The 23,360-nt window shown below is 38.2% G+C and overlaps 1 protein-coding gene across 8 annotated transcripts in view; it reads right to left on the reverse strand.

Annotated features, from left to right (window-relative positions):
* Window positions 1-23,360, reverse strand: part of maptb (microtubule-associated protein tau b) — a 48,666-nt gene that overhangs the window by 19,654 nt on the left and 5,652 nt on the right. For 3 of the 8 annotated variants that reach the window (XM_079871520.1, XM_079871515.1, XM_079871516.1), the window contains 4 exons: window positions 8,074-8,259; window positions 4,590-4,613; window positions 2,496-3,671; window positions 563-597 (listed from right to left, as the gene is read on the reverse strand). In XM_079871520.1, the coding sequence (XP_079727646.1) occupies window positions 563-597; window positions 2,496-3,671; window positions 4,590-4,613; window positions 8,074-8,242 (1,404 nt within the window). In that variant the 5' untranslated portion in view covers window positions 8,243-8,259. Of the gene's footprint in view, window positions 1-562; window positions 598-2,495; window positions 3,750-4,589; window positions 4,614-8,073; window positions 8,260-23,360 lie in introns of all 8 variants that reach the window. The other 5 variants (XM_079871518.1, XM_079871514.1, XM_079871519.1 and 2 more) reach the window with 2 other exon arrangements.

A 23,360-nucleotide genomic window follows, 5' to 3' on the forward strand; every position in this document is an offset into this window, starting at 1 on the left:
GGATGTTGACGTTGTAAAGTATCTCAGGTGCTGTAAACTGAATCGCCTTCATGTTCATAAACAACCCAACTGACATAGGCTTTTTCTTGCAGAACAAAAGCTCCTGGACTGTTGGGTGTTTTTACAGATTTTGCGGAGCCTGGACTGCTAAAGCAGCACGGTGGAGTTGAGGAGGCTGAGGGCTTTTTGCTGGGGATGCCTGAGACTGAAGACCCTCTTTGGGGGGCAGAAGTCAGTCTAGCTTTTGCATGCAGGGTTGTGGCGGGTATCTTATGTTTTTTGTTTGAGAGGGTGATAGAGATTTAAAAAAAAATAAAAAAAAAATAAAACAAGGGTAAAAAGCAATCGGTAAATTAACTTTAAAAACATGCTAAAATGCGTTTAAAAATAAAACAAAAACACCAAATAAAATGCTAAACTAAAATTGAAGATGATTTAGTTTTTAGAAATGCAAATGAAATTAAGTGTAAACACAAATTAACTTATGAAACAGTGACTCCTCTCAGTAGTGATGTATTTTAACTATTCAGACGAACCATAATATCACCCGTGACAACAGTACCTTTTTTTCAGGAGTTGCCCCAACTCCAGCCTTGGCTGTAAGAAAGGAAGGAACAGTAAGTGCAAGCTCATACATTGATGGTTTTAGTTGCCTGAAATCAAGACTTACATTTATCAAGATGTCGATCTACTTGATTCAAAGAAGGAAAGTTGTTGTTGTGTTTTTACATCAGTACTAAATGTGATACTAAATGTAAAGGTGATCAGATGTGATGTTGAGAGTCCTGTTCCCAGAAGCACAGATTCCTGTTTCAGTTTTTATGTTTGTTTATGATAAACATTCAGAAACAAACATTTATTACAAAATGAAAATTCTGTCATTGTTTACTCACCCTCATGTTGTTCCCAACCTGAAAAAGTTTATTTCTTCTGTAAAACAGGGAAGTACATTCCAAGTTTTCTAAAGCCATTCTAGAACTTTATAGAAACAGACCAAAATATAATTCAAATCTCACATTCTTGGTGGAGTTCATGTGGGAATAATTTTAGTTTTGATCTCTGATTCCTATTTTAAATTAACTGATGAATCCAGTCCACAGAAAAAAATGTAATGATTCATTCATAATGTGAACTTGTCTGGTTCTTGATTTCAGCTCTCACAATTATCTGTTTGCTATGGTTAAACAGTCCATTGGAGATGTGAAGATATTCCTTGAACAGTCACATGGGTTTGGTATAACAGGAGGGTGAGGAAAATGATGACAAAATTACAAGGACCTTTTTGGCATCAGTTGATTTGTACAGGACCTTGTTTTATTATTTTAACCTTGTACAGGGAAACAACAGTAGATTTTCTTTTCTTGGAGAAAATGGGTGTGCTTGCAAGGCAGCAAAAGAGTAGTGTTAAAGTTTTAGCTTAGGGTTTAAGTTATGAAGCTGTCTAAATAAAATGCACAATCAGAGCTGTCATTGTTGTTGACATGATAATGAATGCACATCTTATTTTCTTTTGCCTTTGCACAACACAAATCAACACATAAATTGACACCTTCTTCACAATTTCTCAATCTGATTAAATAACCATTAGTATACAAGTTTATGCAAGTGATGATCAGTTGCAATTCAGAATGCAAATATTAAAATGTCATCATAATATTTAAGAAAAAATATATATATTATTTTGTCTTATTTCTTTATTAATCTCTTACATTTTATGTATTTACTTGTTTATTTATTGGTTTATTTCTAAATTAACAAAGTTTAAAAAAAAGGAAGATGGCTAAAATGAAGACAAAAATTGTGAGAAGTGCAGAATGATTCATGAATATCAATATAGTGTTGCCTTGCATGCACCAAACTTAGATTGTTGAGTGCCAAAAGATTGCCTTAAGATGGTTTGCAACAATAAATGTTTCACATTTTTGAGCTTGTCTGATATTTTTGTAGGAGATGTCCGCACAGCTGTGGGAGACATTTAGAGGACGTTTGTCTTGAACCCAGCAGCAAATGCTGATCTTCTCCTTTCAGTATGTGTTATAGTCAACCCCATCAGCATGGGCCTCTGGGTCCAATTGGTTGTTTAATAAAATGGACATCTTGGAAAGGAGTAGGCCCACAAAGGTAATGCACAGTTCTGTGAGTGATACATTCAACACACATCATGCACAGGTGACATGCAATACAGAGGGACAGGTGAAAACTGTGCCAGCAATAACAGTCAATCAATGCAGTTAGTCACAGACAAAAGCGGAATAACACTGACCACACACAGAGAGGGAATGAGAAGAGATAGACACACAGGGCATAAAGGATCAAGAGAGAGAGAGAGATTTTGTGGCTACAAGCAGCCCATTTCTTCAACCGAACACGTTCTTTACATTGTGTGCGCTTATAAGAAAGGGTGCTGCGTAGTTCTAATCTACTATAAAAAAGAAAAGGAAAGGAGAAATAAAAAGATTTGTGTGGGGTTTGGAGGAACAGAACGGAAAACAGACCTTTGGATGGGACACTTGCTTTTCTGGCCGGAGCAGCATCTTTAGAGGGGGTTTTCTGAAGTTTAGGAGCAGATTTGGGGGAAGGAGTGGCAGCGGCTGTAGTGACTGGTTTCTTAGTTTTTTTGGCAGGAGCTTCTTTGACAGGATCTGCTTTGCTTGGTGCTTTTGTGGGCATTACTTGGGCACTGGGCTTAACAGCATCTTTAGTTTTGGCACCATCAGGTTCAGGTTTGGCAATAGATTGTGGTGAGGCAACAGACTGGACCATATCAATGCGATCATTATTGCTCGTCTCCAAATATGTCTCCTGCTTGATCTCTTTTACTTCTTTAGGTTCTCTATGTTCCTCTGCCTTAGGCTCCATCTTGGGTGCATCTTCTTCTTGGGAAACAGGAGGAATGGTGGTCTCATCTTCTTCATGTTCTGGTTCTGGCAACTCTACTTCCTCTTCTTCTTCCCGAGCATCCGTTTGGAAGTCTGTAAGAGATGATTCCTCTTGGGTAGGGTCGGCGGTAGCACTGGGAGAAAGAGGTGAGCCTGGATCCACCCTGCATGAGTCGGGGCTCTTGCTTTCCGGCGGCGTTTTGTCAGAGCTGCACTCCCAGCCCACAGAACCACTTTGATGACTGGGATCCTGAGGTTCTGTGTAGTCAAACGATAGGCCACGTTTTTTAGCTTCCTCTGGGGTCATGGGAAGATGAGTAGGGATTTCATGTTCATTGTAGTCTTTCTGGGTTGTCAAGTCTGGGGTCACAGAACTGTGCACCAAGGAAACTCCTGTTTCTTCCTCTTCTGTGTCACTATCCTCCTCTTTGTCCTCTTCTTTACCCTCTTTCATGTTGATAGCACTTATAGGTGCTTCTTCCACTCCGAAAGAACCAGAAAATCTCTCAGACTTTTCTTTTTCATTCTCTTCTTTCTCCTCCTCCTCAGAACCACTGGGACTATGATGGTCGGAGATCTTATCCGATGGACTCCTTATCACCTGACTGTCAAAGCCTGTGATTCCTGAACCCAAACCATCAGCAAGGGTTGTTGGCAATGGATGTTGGGACATTGGTGATTCCCGTGGGCTGACAGAGCTCTCTCTTTCCCCATTCTCCTGCTCTCCATCCCCATCCACTGATGCCGCACTGCTCCGGCCACTCTCTGGCGGACTTCCGGGTGTTAACTCTTCTGATGACGTGGAAGGCAGAATGATAGGAACAGCCACAGATAACACTGTAGAATTAGCAACACTCAACCACCCTCTCTCTACAGTCAACATTAGAAGCAGAGAAAGAAAAGGAATCAAGGAACTGAAAGGAACTAAAAGCACAGAACCACATAAGGAGCCCGAACACAACACAAAAGACAAGTTTCTGTTTTCATGACAAAAGTTAAACAGTCCAAAAATCTGATTTTACACACTAAACTTTAAGTTAAAGGCACTTTTACACAATGCTTGCTAATCTAAATTAGCGAGCAGTAGGTTGCAACATGGATTGTACCAAAAAAAATGGGTAACTATATAGTTGGCAAAATGAGGGGTCAATTAGGCTGAAGGGGTTATGGGATCAGTTCTTATAAAAGTGCCTCTTCACTCACTCAATCACAACAAAAACAATCAAAACCAAAAGCATAAATATCAACTGGCCAATCAGACCACAATATTCACAATGACCCACAACATCTCTGTGAGCTTCAGTGTGTAAAGCATTGATGACTGGTAGCAAAATGGCCAATGAAGCAATGAATCAGTGAATTGTCGATTTGCAAGTATCATTTAATACACTGATGGAAACTTTTGCATCTGATCTGAGCAGTAAAAAGCATTGTGCTGTGAATGCATTTAAATACCTTTTAATGCATTCAATTATAGCTGTATTTGAAAGCCTCATTATTTTCAGACTTTTCATTTTCTCAGATACAGTGATGCAATATAGAGCCAATATAAACAGATTTATTTAGAAAGAATATAGAAGTGGTTTCCATTGAGATCTCATATGCAGTGAAAGAATGCATCTGTGGTGGTCATGAGCACATTGTTTGCATGTAAATCCACTGAACTTTTTTACACTGCAGGTGGATAAGGGTGTGGAGAGCCCACCATACCTTCTCCAGCTCCTGCTGTCCCTCCTGAACAGTCAAAATTGTGAAATCACATGGAAGCAAGTTAAAAGAACAGATGAGATATGAAGAACATTAACAGCAGCACTGGGATTCTTTTGTCCAGTTCGGTAGGTTTCCGATTACAAGAAACTCGACAAATATATTGTCTTCTAAACATGCTGAATTGTGAATTGAAGTGGCTGGCAGACAAGCACAATGCTTATCAACCTATAAATCACAGGAAACAACAGCAAAATGTTTTCATTCATTTAAAATGAGTCTATCATATGAAATAAATGGGGGAGAGTCTACATTATATATGACTTGATAGACATTTGATCTCTCTGGCAGTTCAAAAGAAGCATGTTAAGTGAACTTTGTGGCAATTAAAGTTGCAGACCCATTTCAGCAGTACTGCAAACATCAGCAACATGTTCTCTAACCTGAAATATTCATCTGATGGCTAATGGTAGTCTAATCCATTTACATCACTCCCAACTTCATAGAACCATAGCATACAACATACGTGATGCTATCTTAATGCCTTTGTCTCAACTAGACAGCTATTTCTCTGACAAGATCGATGAGTTTTTGGCCTTGGGAGATAAATGATAAATGAAGTCCATTTACTCAGACCTTGAACTTTTGTGAGGTAATTATGTCCTACGTAATGGCAGAAGAAGGTCTTATTGTTTTTCTTGGGACTATTTGGCCAAATGGCATTTTTCTGTAATTCATCTGTAATTTTAACTTTAAAGTCAAACATTGCAATTAAGGAAATTTGAAGCAAATATAGTGTACTATGAAATGCACATATTATGTCTCTCTTTTGTGAGAAGTACTGTTATGTGAGTCCTCCAAATAAACTCAGATGTGTGAAGAACATGCGAACACATCTGTATCGTGAAGTACAGTGCTCTGATTTCACTTTTTTAATATTCACAATTTTAAATATGTTTGGCTGTTACAAGTTGGGTGCCTTAAAACAGCAAATGGCAGTGAAGTGTTTACAACAGAAATATATTAGCACTTCCCAAATGTACAATATTAACAACAATAATTAGAGCTAAAATTACTTACGGTTTAATAATTATTATTATTCCATCCTATATCATGCCCAGGTCATGGCATCAGACAGGTACATGCATCTAAGCCATTAGCGGTTTGAGCGCTTTTCTTATTTACTCATTTAACAAATGGATGTTCTGGGCACTACAATTTAGTGTAGTAGTCGCCCTGCCCAGAACTGACATTATTCTCTTATGCAAAGAGGAAGGGTGAAGTAGACCTGCCTAATTGCTCTTTGACAAATATTCTGGGCTTTTACTGGCCTTGAATCCTTTAAAGAGTTAGTTGTGTTGCTTGGGAACATTACTTCCTGTTGCAGCTGCATTTTACAGCCTTGAAGGCATGCAATTAGCTTTCAGTGAATTTTTTTTTTTTTTTTTTTTTTTTTTTGCTGTGCTGCTTTACATCAGCAAATCACAACATCAGCAAAAAATCAACTCAACTAAGTTTCCAAAAAGCTTCTAAAAGCATAGCAAGGTCATTCCTGAGAGGATCCAGATTTATTGCTGGTCCAAAAAGGCAATGGAATTGTCACTGTTCTGTTGGCAATGCTAATAAGCACTGCTTTTTGGAAAAGCAAAAGCAAGGCATAAATTCTTATGTTAGTGTCAAGGTTCCCACTGTTTTTCCATTACTTTTCCTGTTGTTCATTATGATTACATATGATGTACGTCAGATGCATGTCAGTCTCTAAAAAGACCAAAAAAAAAAAAATGGCCTGAGATTTGAATGTGGCTCAATGGAGGATTTAGCTTTCTGAGCCTCCATTCATGGCATAACCACAGAAATGTATTTTTACTATAGCTAATATCTGTGACATTTGAAGTTTTATTATATGTCCATACCATTTTCAAGCATAGAAATAACTTTCAAATTCTCAGAATTTTCCCAGGTTTTCCATGACTGTGGGAACCTTATAATGCATGGTTCTGCCTGGAAGGGCACTCCATTAGAAATAAAAGCATAGTGAATGGGGAAAAGCAGTAGATGTGGATGATAAATGGCTAAATTTGTATCTAGCACTCTCATTTGTCCACTGTTGAAGGGGAAATATGAGAGGCTGACTTTTATCACCAAAAAAAACATTCATGTGCCAGTTATTAAATTAATAATTTAAATAACAATTATGCAGAATTATTATTATTTTTTTATTAGTACAATATAGTAGTATTTTCAATCTCCTTACGCTCTTCTAGTCTTCTAGGGAAAGAATGACCTTGATGCATCTTAGTATGCTCTTGAGACGAGAGCTATAACTGCAAAAACATATTTTGTAAGGGGCAAACCAACTCTCTAAAAGTCAGTGTTATGTTGTTTTCCAAACTTTATTTTACCGAATTTGTCATTTTTGAAGACATTCTGCTTCACTGACTTCTGCCAGCACAATTGAGCTGGAATTTTAGGTTGCTGGTTGATAAGAAGGTTTCGTTTGTGTTCTGTGAGGGAGCCTGGGGCTTGCTGAAAGCTTGTCAGTTGTGCCAGAACAATCCAAAGCAGGTAAGACAGACTACCCTTTTTTTTATAAACTATGACCTATTTCCTCACATCTGAGCCTCATCAAACTATACATCATAAACTATACATCATAAGAAACATAGAAAGAACTAATCTACGACCAATGTTATATGCACAAATTTATTTGTAAAAAACTATTGTGAACAGACTTCAGGCAGGACACATGTCTTATAGAAGCTATTTGTAGATTAACTTTGTTTTCCAACATTTGAAGACATCTCATCATTTATCCATGTCTTCCATAGTTATCTGATGGTGGCATGGTTTTACACATTTTTAACAAATACATTTCCTTGATTTTTCCATGACTTTTTCAGTCATTCATGATTACAGGATTTTTAAAAATGTATATTTTTAATCATGGCAAAAGCATACACAGAGCATTTTTTGCCAGCAAAATACTTGAGCTTAGCTAGATTATATATTTCTACAATTTTTCCATGTATTTTTAAGATTTTATTTTTCTGACTTTTCCCAGGTCTAGAAATCACATTATTTTTTGTCAGGTTTTCCATTGACAGACTCTGGTTGGTATTCCTTAAAATTGAACACAATCACAGTCTCAATGTAAACTGTCTCTCTAAAGTTGTGATTGTGATCTTTATCATCATTCAACAAATGGAAAATAAAGTCCAACAAATAAATTCTACATGACATTTTGCAATTGACCTGAATGAATGAATATCTTCACAGACATTTGAAACCAACACATTGCTGAGTGGTGTCACTGTCAGCATGTGTCGGGTTTCTCAATATGAGACGAGACATAAGTGAGAAACACACTGTCATGAGTATCACTCAGCTCTTCTGTGCTTTGTGGGGGGAAAAGGGGATTTTCAGACTTTCAGCTTTTTCCTTCTATATAGTACAGTAACTACAGTATTTCTTCCCTCTTTATACAGACCTTTCACTGGACCGTCACCTGGTCCCATATGTGCTGCTGTCCCGTTCTTCATGTCTCGTTGATGTCCGTCATTGATGGTCATGTTGGCCACACCAGATGCTATGTTGTTCCCAGGAGAGTGCTGAGAGTCACCCACCTGTCCAGAATTCATGTGGTCCTGATGGTCCATTTTGAGATGATTTCAGTCTGTAGAGTTAAAACAGAAAAATAAGCATCAGGAGGTTAATGTGTCAAAGAGACAAATGTGCTGCATTGCCTTTTAACCCCCAATATATTATTAGTAGTATGAATGTACATAGACTTGCACAGACGTATATACAGGGGTTGGACAATGAAACTGAAACACTGGCCAATACGCCCATATATGCGCAGCCTGGTGGTTTTACATTCCATCAGTAAGAGCAGTGTTTGAAGGTTGAATTAGCAGAGCAATAGCACAAGACTGTTGTGTTCCCAAAGCATAAAGGTGGATCAGTGATGGTTTGGGCTGCAGTATCATGGCATTCCCTACTGAACTTGATGGGCACGCCACTGCCAAGGATTACTGAACCATTCTGTAGGACCACGTGCACCTAATGGTTTAAACATTGTACCCTGAAGGGGGTGCCATGTATCAGCATGATAATGCACCGATACACACAGCAAGTTGAACATCTCCCATGGCCTGCACAGTCACCAGATCTAAATATATTTCAGCCTCTTATTTTGGATTTTGGAGGAGCAAGTCAGAAAAGCTTTTCCTCCACCAGCATCACATAGTGACATGGCCAATGTTCTGGAAGAGGAATGGCTTAAAATCCCTCTGGCCACTGTGCAGGACTTGTATCTGTCATTCCCAAGACAAATAGATGCTGATTGGCAGCAAAAGGAGGCCCTACACCATAGTAATACATTATTGTGGTTATGGTTGCGCAGTATACCGATACAGGGAAAATAACCGTATATATTTTATTTAAAGTCATATGATATCATGATTTTCGGTACTTGATACGCTGCTGTTCCGAAGTTCACCGCTAGGTAACAGTGTGCTACCCAAACTGCAATGAAACCGTCAAATGTGGCAAAATGGATAAAGCAGGTGAATCTCCCTCAACACACCCAAAACTAATTAATAAAAAGGGCAGTAGAAGTGAAATTTGGAATTATTTTGCGTACAAAACTGTTGAAAAGATGAAACAGACTTTACCACACCAGTCTGCAAGCTTGGCTTGAGAGGCAACACATCAAACCTTGCCAAGCATCTGTCGCTTACCCATCCTGACGTGTACAAGGAGTTAGGAGATCAAAAGGTGAGTGCATCATTGAAACTATCTAATTTAGACTTTTATTTACTTTTAACACTAATCAACGCACATACATAAGAGCGTATCGTATGAATAACATGAAAGCTCCAGCTCATGCATTTTATTTCTCAATTGTTTGTTCACTTAACCGACTTGGTTTATGTGAATACTCACCAAGACAGACATTTTGACAAATTTGTGTGTATTTGACCTTTTAAACACAAGCGGAACTCAATTTGTAATGCGGAAGCTCTTTGAGAGGTGGCTTTATTTGTGCGCACTGTGATTATGAGGGCAAAGAAAACCATCTCTTAAACATCTCTCAAATCTCTAAAGCAAAACCTGCAGAAATTAGTAAAATTATGCTCAATACTTGCAATCCTGCGCAGAAATTCAGACCCTGTATGGTATCGATTTAATATCGATACTACGGTATTTGATTGTGGTACCGTACCGAAGCGAAAATTGTGGTATCGGACCAACACTAATGTGGTCTAAAACCAGATGTTTCAGTTTCATTGTCCAACCCCTGTAGTTGTTAGTTAGTTAATTGTTAGTTAGTAACCTCTATTTAACTACGATAAACTAATGTTTTAGTTAGTTGCTCAGGTAGGAGCGAAGAAAACAACTTGATACAGTATATCATACAAAAGCTTACATAGATTTACTGTATGAGTTAGCTGGTAGGTTGGTTTGTTGTTAGTAACCTTTAACTATGATAAAACTATGATGTTAGTTAGTTAGTCAGGCAGTTAGTTTGTTAGTTAGGCGGGGAAATGTTCACAGACGTGACAGATGGTTGGTTAAATGAATGAGGGATTGATGACACTGGGATTTCCTTTCCTCTTAAAGCATACCCAGAGAAAAGAGTATCCTGTTATTTTACTTATGGTCACTGATGTGCTGTGTCGTGTGTATGAGTGTGTGCTTCCTGTTACAACTAAGAATGTGGTTTTCCTTTTAGCAGTTCTGCTTTATACTTTGAACAAAGTAGATTAAACTTATGTAGTCCCAGCAGAGCTATTTGTAAATCCACACTCGAGACAGTAAAGTGAACACTCTCATCCATCTCCTTCACACAGGACGCCTATAAACATGAATTTTATTATTGTTGAAATGGAATAGATGGCTTACATGCAACATTGTCACATCCCATAAATCCTTTTTGTCAGTGACCCACGTGTATGTAATAAGACACCAGAATGATTTGCTTGTGCTCTGAGATCACACAGCAAGGTCATCTGGATGTGGGGGTCATAATGAAAACCAAGTTGTTTTAGGCAAGAAGTGCTGTGTAGAGCTGAAAAAGTGACAAAGCTGCAGGGTGGATTTACATTTGTCAATTACATCATCTTTAAAGTCAGCAGTGACCAGCAGGAAGGAACAGCACCAGAAGCCAAAATGGCTTTTTAAAGGGACAGTTCATCCAAAAATCTAAAATCTGTTTTCATTTGTAAACCCATATGACTAAGTACGAGTGGAGTAATTTATGTTTTTGTGGCCTTTTTACACTTGGAAGCTTTGGTTCCCATTTGTTGTAAATGCATGGCAAAGAATATGGAAAACAGTTGTCAAATTTACACCTTTCATGTTCCACAGATTCATATGGGTTTGGAACAACATTCATATTTTAGTTGAACTATTCCCTTATGCTTTGAACCTGAAGGTGTTTTGTCCCCAGGCCAGTAGGGATGTGCCCAAAGCCGAAATTGGAAATCGGAAAGGCACGGAAAATGAAAAAGGAATAGATAGTAAGGAGAGGTGACTGACCTGACGATGTTAGAGGATTTGGTACGCAACAGATCCTGACCGTCATTGACAAATATCTTATCTTGTAAAATGCCTGGTCAGTACCACCGCTCGCTAACAGAGTACGCGTGATCATGAATTAGAAAGTGAAAGTAAAATACGAGTGTACATTCAAAAGCGATTACAATACCCTGCATATCGATGGCATAAAAGCAGCCCACAAATCATATACAATACAATTACCAAACGAGGGGTGTAACGATACCCCCATGCTTGCACTCTGTCACTGACTAGATATATTTAAAATAATGTAGGCCACTTTTTACAGGTAACATAAGACATTTGGCATTATCAGGACCCACAAGTATTCCTGCATTGCATTATTATACACTATATTCAACACTATATAGTAAATATATATATATATAGTCTGTAAACTTGAATTTTTTCCCACAGTAATTTTTTTATTTTAGGTGACCTATACACAAAACAGATTGTCACTATCCACGATACATATTGTTGCATTTTTGTATTGCGATATATTGTGACACGATATATTGTTACACCCCTATACCCAACTATATAAATAAAAAAATATGTTTTTTATATATTTCCATCACCATGTCCTTTTAGGAAAGCCGTTTTATTTCCTTTCCGAACATAGAATTCGGCTTCGGGCACATCCCTAGTCCCAGTACCATGACTGTACAAGTGTGTTGAAGATTGGGAAACATCTCTCTCAAAGTAATCCCACAGTGGGAATCTGCCACCTTCATAATAAACTCACACAAGCTGGGTTTCCCTGAGGCAGCAGTGGTGCAAATTCAAGCCTGACTCCCACAGGGTCATCATGCATTATTCAGAACGGGCTGTGATATCAGTAAACAGAGCTTAGAAACCATCTGCAACCACAGTCAATCCAGAACTAGGTAAGCAGTGGAAACCTACGCTACATCAATAGGCACTGATGTATTTACTAAAAAATGTTTGTTGCAAAACACAAACTGGGGAGAAACAGCTGAAATGATCAAAAATGGAAAAAATAAAGGATAGCCCAGCAGCTGGTCCTCAGCAGATGGTGTGTTTAGGATATTGGTATTATGATCAGATGTCTAATTTGGTCCATGCAGGATATTATAAATTATTTATCCTGCTTATTTTTTTTTTTAAATTTGTGTGCCTAGGTAATCTTTCATCAACAATATTATTGTCCTCTCCCCCTCACAATAACATATCTTCTCTGATGACAACCCCTCCCTTTCAGCAACCTGTCATTCACACAATTGCAGCAGTTAGCAAACAAAAACTATCCAATCAGTTCCTCATAGACAAAATCAAGTCCTGCCCTACATTTTTTTTCATTCAAGAAGCTGTTTCACTAGGTTATATGCCACAATAGAGGAGAAAAGATGATTGCAACATCTGTTTCATGCTGACTTTACAAGTTCATTGTGGTTACATGACATCACTATCGCCAAAAGCCTTGTTTTTACATCATTCCACATGATTTTCTATGAATAAAGAATTAAAATTTGTCTGTTCCTCACACCCAACTGAAACAGGCCTATAGCAAACTTGGGACCATATGAATTATTTATTATTTTCATGGTACTCTTAAGAGCAGTGTGAACATTTTTTAAATTGTCTCCTTTTGTGATTCACAGAAGAAAGAAAATCCTGCAAGTTTAGAATGACTCACAAGGGTGAGTAAAACTTTACAAAAATGCTTGTTTTATGTTGAACTTTGCTGTAAATGTCTTGAAGCTTCACTTGCAATGCCATGCTGGTCAACCAGGTTTTGGAGGGAAACAAAAAGGCGGTGCAGCTTCACCAACTTAACCATCACCAAATGGCCATCAACTAGGATAAAATATCCTGAGAGAGCACTTGCTGGTCTGGACAGCAGGAAAGTGTGTTTACTTGATGTGTGTTATTCAGTGTTTGCTAGAAGGCTATGAACCCATGGTTATAAAAAGCATGTCAATTTCCATCAAGTCAACACTTGATCTTATCCATAGGGAATCAACTTTGGAAAGTGGGCACCAGATGGGGCTGAAGAACAAGACAGATTGATGACGTCAACCAAAAAGAAAGTCATTTTGTTGCCGGAGAAAGGTATTACATCTTGATAAAAGATTGCAAAGACAGACATTTTCTTTCTGTTGAATTACATGGACAATGAATAACATATTAAGACCAGGAATGTGTATTAAGAAAGTAAACAGCGCAATTTGAGACTTCATGTTGTTTTCTCTTTTCAGAAGCAGGCCTTTGTCAATTTGCTGGCCGAGTTTTGAGCTCATGCAGTTTGGTCTCCTCTGGCTTTAAGTCAGATTTGCAGCAGTCGCTGTTCACGGTGCTTAGCGGGTGCACTTGATCTGAATGATTGTGATCCCTCCTGGGCAGTGCAGGCAGAATGTCAATGCCCCTTTAAGAGGCCTACGACTTTCTGCCAAATGATGGATGTCTCTCTCTGGTTGAGGGGTTGGCACAGAGCAGAAAGGGCAACGCTGAAATGAGCTGGATGGTAAAGGTGGATTTATTAAGGGTAGACTTGGGAATGCGGGGGGCTCTTAAAAGACAACACATGGCTGGCTACATGTGGCTGATCTGAGTAGGGGGTGGCTCGTACTGAAGTGGGCAGGGGTGAGGCGGAGAATTGTAATGTGAGTTGGCCAGCAGCCAGGGACTGGCAATTCTCACCTCATCAATATTCAGGACACATTACTGCAGAAAGCATGAGAGAATGAGAGAGCAAAAAAGAGAGGATGAAAGGGAAACAAAGACTGAGAGAAAAAAATGGGGGGGGGGGTATTATTGCAAGTTTATTATATTAAAATATACTATTATTATTTATATAAACTTAAATTGTAATAAAATATATGAAAATTAAAATATATTATTTTCATTTGTTTTTATTTTTTTTTATTTATTGTAAAAAATAAATGTTTCATGAAAAATTTGTTTTCTGCCACATATTTTATACTAATTTTATTCTCTATATTTTATACACAAATCTGAATTATTGACCAGCCGGCGAAAGAAAACGTATTGCTGAGCCCTGCTACCCTTTCAACCCCACAGTAAACAGCAAGCAGAAGAAAGCAAGGGATGAGGAAGACAAAACAGAGAGGGAATGTGTGAGGGTTTCTGAGCTGAAAGGACAAGAGCGAGTAGGCGAAAAAGGAGAGAGAAACAAAGACGAAACAAGCAGGAGGAAAGAATTCAACGAGCAAGAAAAAGAGAGGGAGGAGGACAGAGAAAGAGAGCACTTCAGGGATGAAAGGATAATGGAACTGCAGGCAAGAGGAAAGAAAGAGTGACAGACACACACAGACAGAGCCTGCAACTGTATGATACAGCAGATTTCTAGAGGGACTTTCACTGATTTTGCCACAGTGCAATGGGCTGCCATCACATCTAGAGGACTAGAGAATCGTGGGTATTTTCACTGCACTGAGCCCTGTCCTCTCTCATCAGATCACATGTTATTTTGCCTGAGCACACTGTGCTAAATGATCCTGCAGCACGACAGATCTGAAAGGTTTCTTGAGGTCGTGTTCATCGACAAACTGTATCCATGTAGCCACTAGACACACTCACTGACCGTCTGATGACCTTCTGAGTTTGGTTAGCTCTAATCTGATAACGATGAATGATAGCTCTAAACGGACATGGCAATAGTATAAAAAATAGATGGGGGGGGGGGTATTTCAATTATTTAAAAGATTTTAAAAAAAAAAGATTTCGCAAAAACAAAAACTTGTGTTCGCTTGCAAAGCTTTTGTGATGGAAATAGTATATGGTTGGAGGGAAAACTATATTTGAGTGCTTTTGCAAGCAAAAGTTTCTCAGGGGAACACTTTCATTTTGTGAGAGAAAGAAAATGTTTTCTCAGGGGACAGCGATACTTTTGTGGGAGACCACAGAGTGAATACAACTCCCCCCCCCCCCCCCCCCCCCCCCCCCCCCCCCCCCCCCAATCACATATTTTTCCCATCTCCATGTAGATTGGCTGACTTACATTACACAAGTACAATGTCGTAACTCGCTCCTTAATTACCATAGTACGATGCATCGTTGAAGAAATCAACTAGCCCTAAAATCGTTTTGTCGCAAATTTGTCATTCAACCACGTTAGTTAATGATGTCACACAGGTGGTGGAGTAATAACTTTTTTTTTCCAGATTCAATCATAGGCTTGTTCTTGTGTACTAGAGCACTTACGCACACTCATCAAAAATCCTGATTTAAATCTCTTGAGTAACTAAAAGAGGTAAATGACATTTGTATACATTTGAAATTAAATATACAGATTGTACTAAATGTCAGCTGGCTTATTTTGCTCAAGGTAATCATTTATTAGATTTTTAATAAAGTACCCATGTCAAAGAAACAAGAAACTATGCTTCTAAACGCAGGTCAAGAGCTGTCATTCCAACCACACAACGTTGCGATGCTGTTTGTAGTGCTGGGCGGTATGACCAAAAATCCATATCATGGTATTTTTCTAAATTATACCAGTTTCACGGTATCTGACGGTATTTAGTTTTTTTCAAGCATGACTGGGTGTTAACCATATTTTCTACTGATTGAGAGAGGAAATACTGAATTCGGTATGAACCCCTATACCGCCCAGCACTAGCTGTTTGCGAATGTTTGTTGGAACTATGGTTTCGGGAAACCCGACTCGTTGAATTATGCTGATAACGATGCATCTTGAGACCATAGTTGGCTAACAATGCTTTTGGGAAACTCACCCCAGGTTGATACAAGAGGTGAATCTGAGGATGAAATAATCACTGGATATGCCAATATTTTATTGGAAGACCTTTTTTCACATTGGTGGTATAGCCTAGTCAATATTATTCTTATAATGTAATGTGTGATATATATATATTGGCAGCCTTTTCAAATAAGACAGTTGTTTTCTTTTAAAGCTGTACATACTGTAGTTGGACAAGTTTAACACTGTCTTCTTATGATCGAGTGCTAATATGAGGCATAAATGTGACCCTGGATCACAAAACCAGTCATAAGTCGCATGGGTATATTTGTGGCAATAGACAACAATACATTGTATGGGTCAAAATTATCGATTTTTCTTTTATGGCAAAAATCATTAGGATATTAAGTAAAGATCATGTTCCATGAAGATATTTTGTAAATTTCCTACCGTAAATATATAAAACATTTATTTTTGTGAGTGAATGCAGCACAATCGGCAACATAAATGGAGAACTTTAAAGGCGATTTCCTCAATGTTTTGATTTTTTTTTTGCACCCTCAGATTCCAGATTTTCAAATAGCTGTATCTCGACCAAATATTGTCCCATCCTAACAAACCATACATCAATGGAAAGATTATTTACTCAGCTTTCAGATGATGTATAAATCTCAATTTTAAAAAAATTGACCCATGTGACTGGTTTTGTGGTCCAGGGTCACAAATCGTGACAGCATCATATATGGAAGAACCAGTGACCAATTTTCAATATGGCATGGCATTGATCCAGTGACGCGTATTAAACGTGACGCAATGTAACCTGTCAGTGGTCCTGGTGAGTAGGATTGGCCGTTTTTCTGCTAAACTGACTCGACTTTTGCTCATTCAATTGGAAAAATGGCCATCTGTCAAACCCCGCACACCAGATACCAGGAGTTAGGGGTGTGTTTGTGCCTCAACTTGATGGCATGGCGATCCATAACCTTGTGTAATCTCATGTATGTCTGTTTCTATATTTAGGCCCTGTCAGTAAATGTACAGCCCTTAGCAAAGGCAGAAAATGAGGCAAACGTCCTGCTGGCCTAGAGAATGTGTGAAGAAACTGCAGACGTTTACAGATCCCAGCTGATACAATAAAAGGAGAAATCAATAGAGTGGCCATCTTCAAAAACTATATTAAACAACAAACAGAAGAAAACCTGGTGAGATATGAACATCAATAATGCTTTCAAAGACGTTTCTTGCTTCTACGGCAACCAATCCAGCAAGTCAATATGGTGAATACGCAATAAGTCCTGCCATTCAGCAGGTTCAGTCATGGACTAAAGACTCAATTGAAAACCTTAGAGAGAGAGATTGGAATCTGTTTTTTAATGATTTTAATTGTTGCAATGACGATCATGAGTCTTTGAATGACACGATTACCAGTTAGGCTACATTAAATTTTTGTACAGAGGCGGTGGTACAAACAAAAAATGTTAGAATATTCCCAAACAACAAACCCTGGATTAACAAATATCTTAAACAATCTTTAAAAAAAGAAAAAAATTGCTTTTTTTTACGAGGTAAAATAATTAAATAAAGAAATTAAATGTAAGATAAAGGAGGCACAAATACAGTATAAAGGTAAAGTTGAAAATGAATTTAAAACCGGTAATGTCAGAGACGCATGGAGAGGATTAAATACAATGAAGGGCACACAACAGAAACGGGTAGAACTGTTTGATGATGACCCCCATAGCTATGTAAATAATTTAAATGCTTTTTACTCACAATTTAATAATAATGCAGGTGTTGAGTATAATGTTACTCTGACAGAATCTGAACCTATGAGTATAGAGGTAGGGGAGGTTATCAAAGTGCTCCGCAGAATTAAACCAAATAAGGCTACCGGGCCAGATGGCCTTAAGGGTTCTGTTCTAAAAGAGTGTGCAGGACAACTTGGGCATGTACTGTATGTACTAGGCTGTTTCAGGTCTTTTTAGATGATGGTTCTGTGCCAGTAGCATGGAAAAACACTACTGTTATCCCAGTACCTAAAACATCTTATGCCAGAGCTCCTAAAGACCTTCACCCAATTGCCCTTACATCTGTTCTGTGCAAGTGCATGGAGCGTATATTATGCAAGGAACTTTAAGCACAAATTAATGGCTCTGAAGATCCATTGCAATTTGCTTACATGCCCAATCAGAGCACAGTGGATGCCTCCTTGACCTTGCTTCATAAGGCCTAGCACCATTTAGATAAAACAAATGCTCATGTCAGAATGCTTTATGTGGATTTTACATCAGCATTCAATACTGTACAGCCGCAAATCTTAAAATAAAGATTGCGAGATTTAGGTGTACGTAGCTGGCTAATTTTATGGACTGAGACATTTTTAAGTAATAGGCCCCAACGAGTCTGTGTTAATGGAATCTCATCTGATTGTATAGCCTTAAATTCAGAGTTACCACAGGGGATGTGTATTATCCCCATTGCTTTTCTCTGTTTATACTAACAAACTTCAATGTAACAGGGATGATCTCACTTTGATAAAATAAACATATGACTTGGTTTTAATGTCTTGCCAAACAGACAGAAATTGTTCAACCTATTTTGAGTGTATTAAAAGTCTTTTACAATGGTTTGACAACAGTCATCTACAATTAAACATTGATAAGACAAAGGAATTATGCTGAGGGAATCAAATTAGGGAAGGTACAGCTGGCCTCCCATATGAACAAGTTATTATAAAAGGTATAAAGATAACGCAAGTTTCAAATTTTAAATATCTAGGTACAATTATTGATGACAAACTCCCATTCCAGGAAAATGTGTACCATACACATAAGAAAACAAGACGTTTAGGTCTACTCAGGAAGTTAAGAAATTTCGGCATTGATAGGAGGATCCTAACTTTTGTTTACAGATCGATGATCTAAAGTATAATATCATTTCATGGTATGGCAATTTAACAATGAGACAGAAGAATAAATTAATATGAGTAATTAAAGAAGCAAATAAGATTACCGACCAAAAACAGAGGACATTGCAAGAGCTGTTGTCACATTTTATGGAGAAAAAGGCGATAGCAGTATATTCAGACCAGACTCATCCCCTCCACCCCTGCTTTGAGGCACTTCCTTCGGGGCGTAGGCTGCGGATACCGTTTGCTAAAAAGAACATTTATAAAAGATCATTTGTTCCATTGGCGGTGACTTTTTAAAGGGCACCTATTATGCCCCTTTTTAGAAGATGTAATATTGGTCTTGGGTGTCCCCAGAATGCATTTGTGAAGTTTCAGCACAAAATACGCCACAGTTAATTTATTATAACCATTTGAAAATGTCATTTTTGGGGCCTGTTTTAAAAAGAGCTGTTTTGTGTGTACCACTTTAAATGTAAATGAGCTGCATATCCCCGCCCTGCTGCTGGACCTAGATGATGAAGAGAGTCCGGCACAGAATAAACACGAATGAGAATGGACTAAACGTATCGGAATGGTTATTTGATACATTTATGTACTTACAAAGTTTTAATCGCGTCCCTTTTGCCATTATGGATGTGCAACACACACACACACACACACACACACACGAACTGTGATAACGTTCGCGCAATTTTTTTAAACTACACACACACACACTACTGTGAAGTACAAACGAATTTTTTATTTATTTCTTAAGGGGAGGGAGATAGACGTTTATATAGCCTACTGTCTATGGAGATAGAGCAGACCTTAATTTATTTACATTTGTAAATGCTGCAAAAAATGCCTACGTGACATAAAACTGTCTGACGTTGTTTGTTGAGACATCCTATGACGACGACAATAAATAGCTTTAGACGCATTTGTTGTTGAACTTGCTGACATCGATTGAAATGACTATTTGCTCAAAAATCATAAAATACACTTACTTTTTCTGGAGGTGACGTTGGATCGCGAACTGTAGGCAACGATCCACACTCTAGGATTAACTTTGACCCTCGTTCACTAAACAGTCAGTCAGAAAATGAATCTCGTATTTAGGAAGTTTAAGTGGTGCCTTTTCTTCATAAATAAAATCCATCCGCTGCGTTTTCAGTGGCTCTGATGTCAGTGAAGACTAGTATGTCCATTCTTACATCCCACAACACACTTCTTAGGAGACATTACCGGCTGTTGTTGAAAACAATGGAGGATGCAGATCACCGAGGGCGGGGTCTATGCCAAAACCAGATGTCAATCAAATCACGTCGGCGGGGCTTAGCTCATTTCTACGTCACAATGAGGAAAATCTAGAACAGGGTGTTCTGAGACAGTGCTTATGATTTATTGAGATAGTAAAAAAACTACTGGGTGGATTTTTATCATTCTAGGGTGGTTTTGCTCACACACTGCCAACACACATTTATGTTCAAACACCATGTAAAAGTGAATTTTGCATAATAGGTGCCCTTTAAAATCAAATTTTCAATTGAGGTGGTTACTATAGGTGTATGAACATGTGTATGCATAAGCATGTGTGCATGTATTTATGCAGATACATATTGTATCATGCCTGCCCCATGTGTTTTATTATTATGTGGTATACAATGTGGTTGTACAGTGTTGTCTGATGTATCTGTTTTTTATGCCAGTGTTAAAGATGAATTTCTGTCCAGTAAATCTGAACGGATTCAAACAAACAAACAAAGATAAATTCATCATAATTTCCCTAGGTTGGTCCCTCAGAAGGTTTATAATCCATGTACCAGCTTTTCTAGCACTAAGAATCTGGATTTTTTCTGCGTAATAAAGGTTAATGTCTTAATAAGAGGATTAGCCTACTATGTTAGCCCCTTGTGGCTATCAATTTGTAGTCTCCCATTACCAGCCTATATCCAAGCCACTAATACATTGAGGTTTTCCTTAAGGTCAACATAAAATCAAAGCTTTACCCTGTATCATTTCTTTCCTAATAAACATTCCTGGTTTTATTGTGAACTGTTAATCTGGTCATGTTATTCCAAAGGAAAAACCCTTGTAATCTTTTAAAATATAATATCTTGCCTGCCCTGAAGATTTTATGGACTGACGTCCCAAAGCTCTCTTATTTTTCATATCCTTCCCAACAACCTGTCATATAGAGATCACTCATCACTATCCAATCAAGTCTTAATAATAAATTCATAGGGATGCACAATATGTTTGATTTCATTTTACTGCTTTACCGCCATCTAGCAATCACTTAAATGGATACTCTACACAAAAATCTGTCAGGTTTACATCATAATAGCCTAGTTGTTAAGTTCAGGTTAACAGACTGAAGACAAATGGACTATGACTGTCTAGAGTCTAGACGTTGGTGTTATTCCTTAGACCAGTGAATGTGCTTAAATCCACTCACTATGCTAGTTTACTCTGAACGCAGCTCCATATTGGAAGGTCATTGCCCTGTAACTAAAATACTAGCTTGTTTATCATTCATCCCCTTTAACAGCCCAGATAGGCTCTGAGGGTTAAATTAACCAGACTGTCCTCTCCAGCTCAGCATTTCTGTTCTGTTCACTAAATTTACAGGTCTCTCTCTCAGAGTGTTTCAGGCAGACCAATTACGTAAGTGCCCTGTGCGCAGTGTAATTGAAGTGCCCAGGAGATGGTTCTGGAATGCCTCTGCAACAATGCAGTAGCAAAAAAAACAAAGACTGAAGTTAAGGCGACTCAAATGAAACTACTTCCTCAGCATGAAATTGTTGAGCATTTTTACAAGTTGTAGAGAAGTAAATTTTGTGTTTGTGCTTTGGTTGTTGGTCTCTGCTAGCTTCTCTGTCCGTACACAGTTGAGTGCCTCTCTGCCTCTGACCTAGTTTTGTCCATCTCAGCTCGCAGCGCAGATTGCAGCATCACTTCAGAAGTGTGCAGCCATCTCTCCATCTCATGTCTCCACCCTTTAGTCTGTCTCTTTCTCATTTTCTTTCTGTCTCTCTGTCTGTTCCCGCAGAGCTCCAGCACTGTTTCAGCGGGATTAGTGAGGATAATGGATGCATGTCTCCACGTGTCCAAGTGCATGGCAGGTGCGGACTAATCAAGAAAATGTTTAGTATTGCCTCAAGTAATGTAGCATGCTTGCACCAAGCAGCAAGATCAACTGGTAAGTTAATTCTAGTGGTTAAGAGTTTATCACTGTCCCACCCCAAAATCATGCTAATGTGTTTAAAGGAATAGATCACTTAAAAATTAAAATTCTGTCATTAAATGTAATTTCAAACCTGTAAGAGGTTTGTTTCTTCTGTGAAACACAATAGGGGATCTGGCCATTCTTTTTAAAATAATCAAAGTAAATGGGGACTCTCGAGCTACAGAACTGCAGCACCATAAACGTATCAAAAAAGTGGTCCAGACAACTCTTGAACTATATTCCATGTCTTCTTAAGTCAAATGATAGCTTTGTGTGAGAAAAATGGTTATTCACTATTCATTTTCTCTCCAGTGAACTGATATCCAGTGGGAATGGATGATTGAGTTAGTGAGAACTAGATCTGTCCGATTCTTGACCAAATTAATTGAATTACTGAATTTAAAACAATGATTTGTTCACAAATTGTATATCGGTGTCTAACGAACACACCAAGGCTATGGCACAATGAATAATGACTAATTAATAAATAATTAAAAGTTGGTATGTTACTTAGATACTCAGTACAAAAATGGTGTAGAAATTACTTTGAAACAGTTTTCACTCAGATTTTGCTTGTCACAAATAATTACTAAGAAACGGTAAGTATGAAATGAAATTTTAAAGAAGACTGAAATGATGTATTATATACATAATCCAACAATCTTTGTTTTATTTACAACAACAAAAAAGATATTATTATTTTTACAGTGCAGAGTGCAGTTTATGTCTTGAAGATCTGGAATATAGTGCATGAGTCATGATGCTTTTTTGGTGATTCTGGATCTTGATCCGTAACTCACTTTGTGTAACAAAGTAGCCAATATATTCTTCAAAGATTTACATTTCAAGTTCCACAGAAGGTAGAAAGTCATAAAGGTTTGAAATGACATGAGGGTGAGTAGATTATGGGAATTAAAATTTTTGTGTGAACTATCCCTTTAAGAGAAGCATCATACAAGATTTAGCAGATTCTACCAGAGAAAAAGTGCACAGAACGATATTATTAGGACTAATAAAGTCATTCTCAAAGAGAATGTAAATAACATGTATCACTACAAGAATGCATTAAACCTTATTTCTGCATAAACAGAGCTGTGGTGATCACACCCGCTCAAACAGCAGAGATGTCCTTGATCTAACCGAAAGACATAACCTTCCCATCTGCCATGTGGTTTCTGGACCCGCAGCCCAGACTCTCCTCAAGAGTTCAGATCACACCTCACTGAACTGAATCTGGACATTAAATTAACCGACTGGCAGAGCAGTCAGTGTGTGTTTGTGTGTGCCGACTCTGGCCGAATTGAAATAATGGTCATGCTGCCAGACGAAATTGCTCCCGATAACAGCATGATCCACTTAGCATAAGAAAATATTCAGTCCCCAGAAAGGACGGTTGGCATTTACGTG

The sequence above is a fragment of the Squalius cephalus genome, assembly GCF_949319135.1.
Source record: "Squalius cephalus genome assembly, chromosome: 1".
In the NCBI taxonomy this organism is placed as follows: Eukaryota; Metazoa; Chordata; class Actinopteri; order Cypriniformes; family Leuciscidae; genus Squalius; species Squalius cephalus.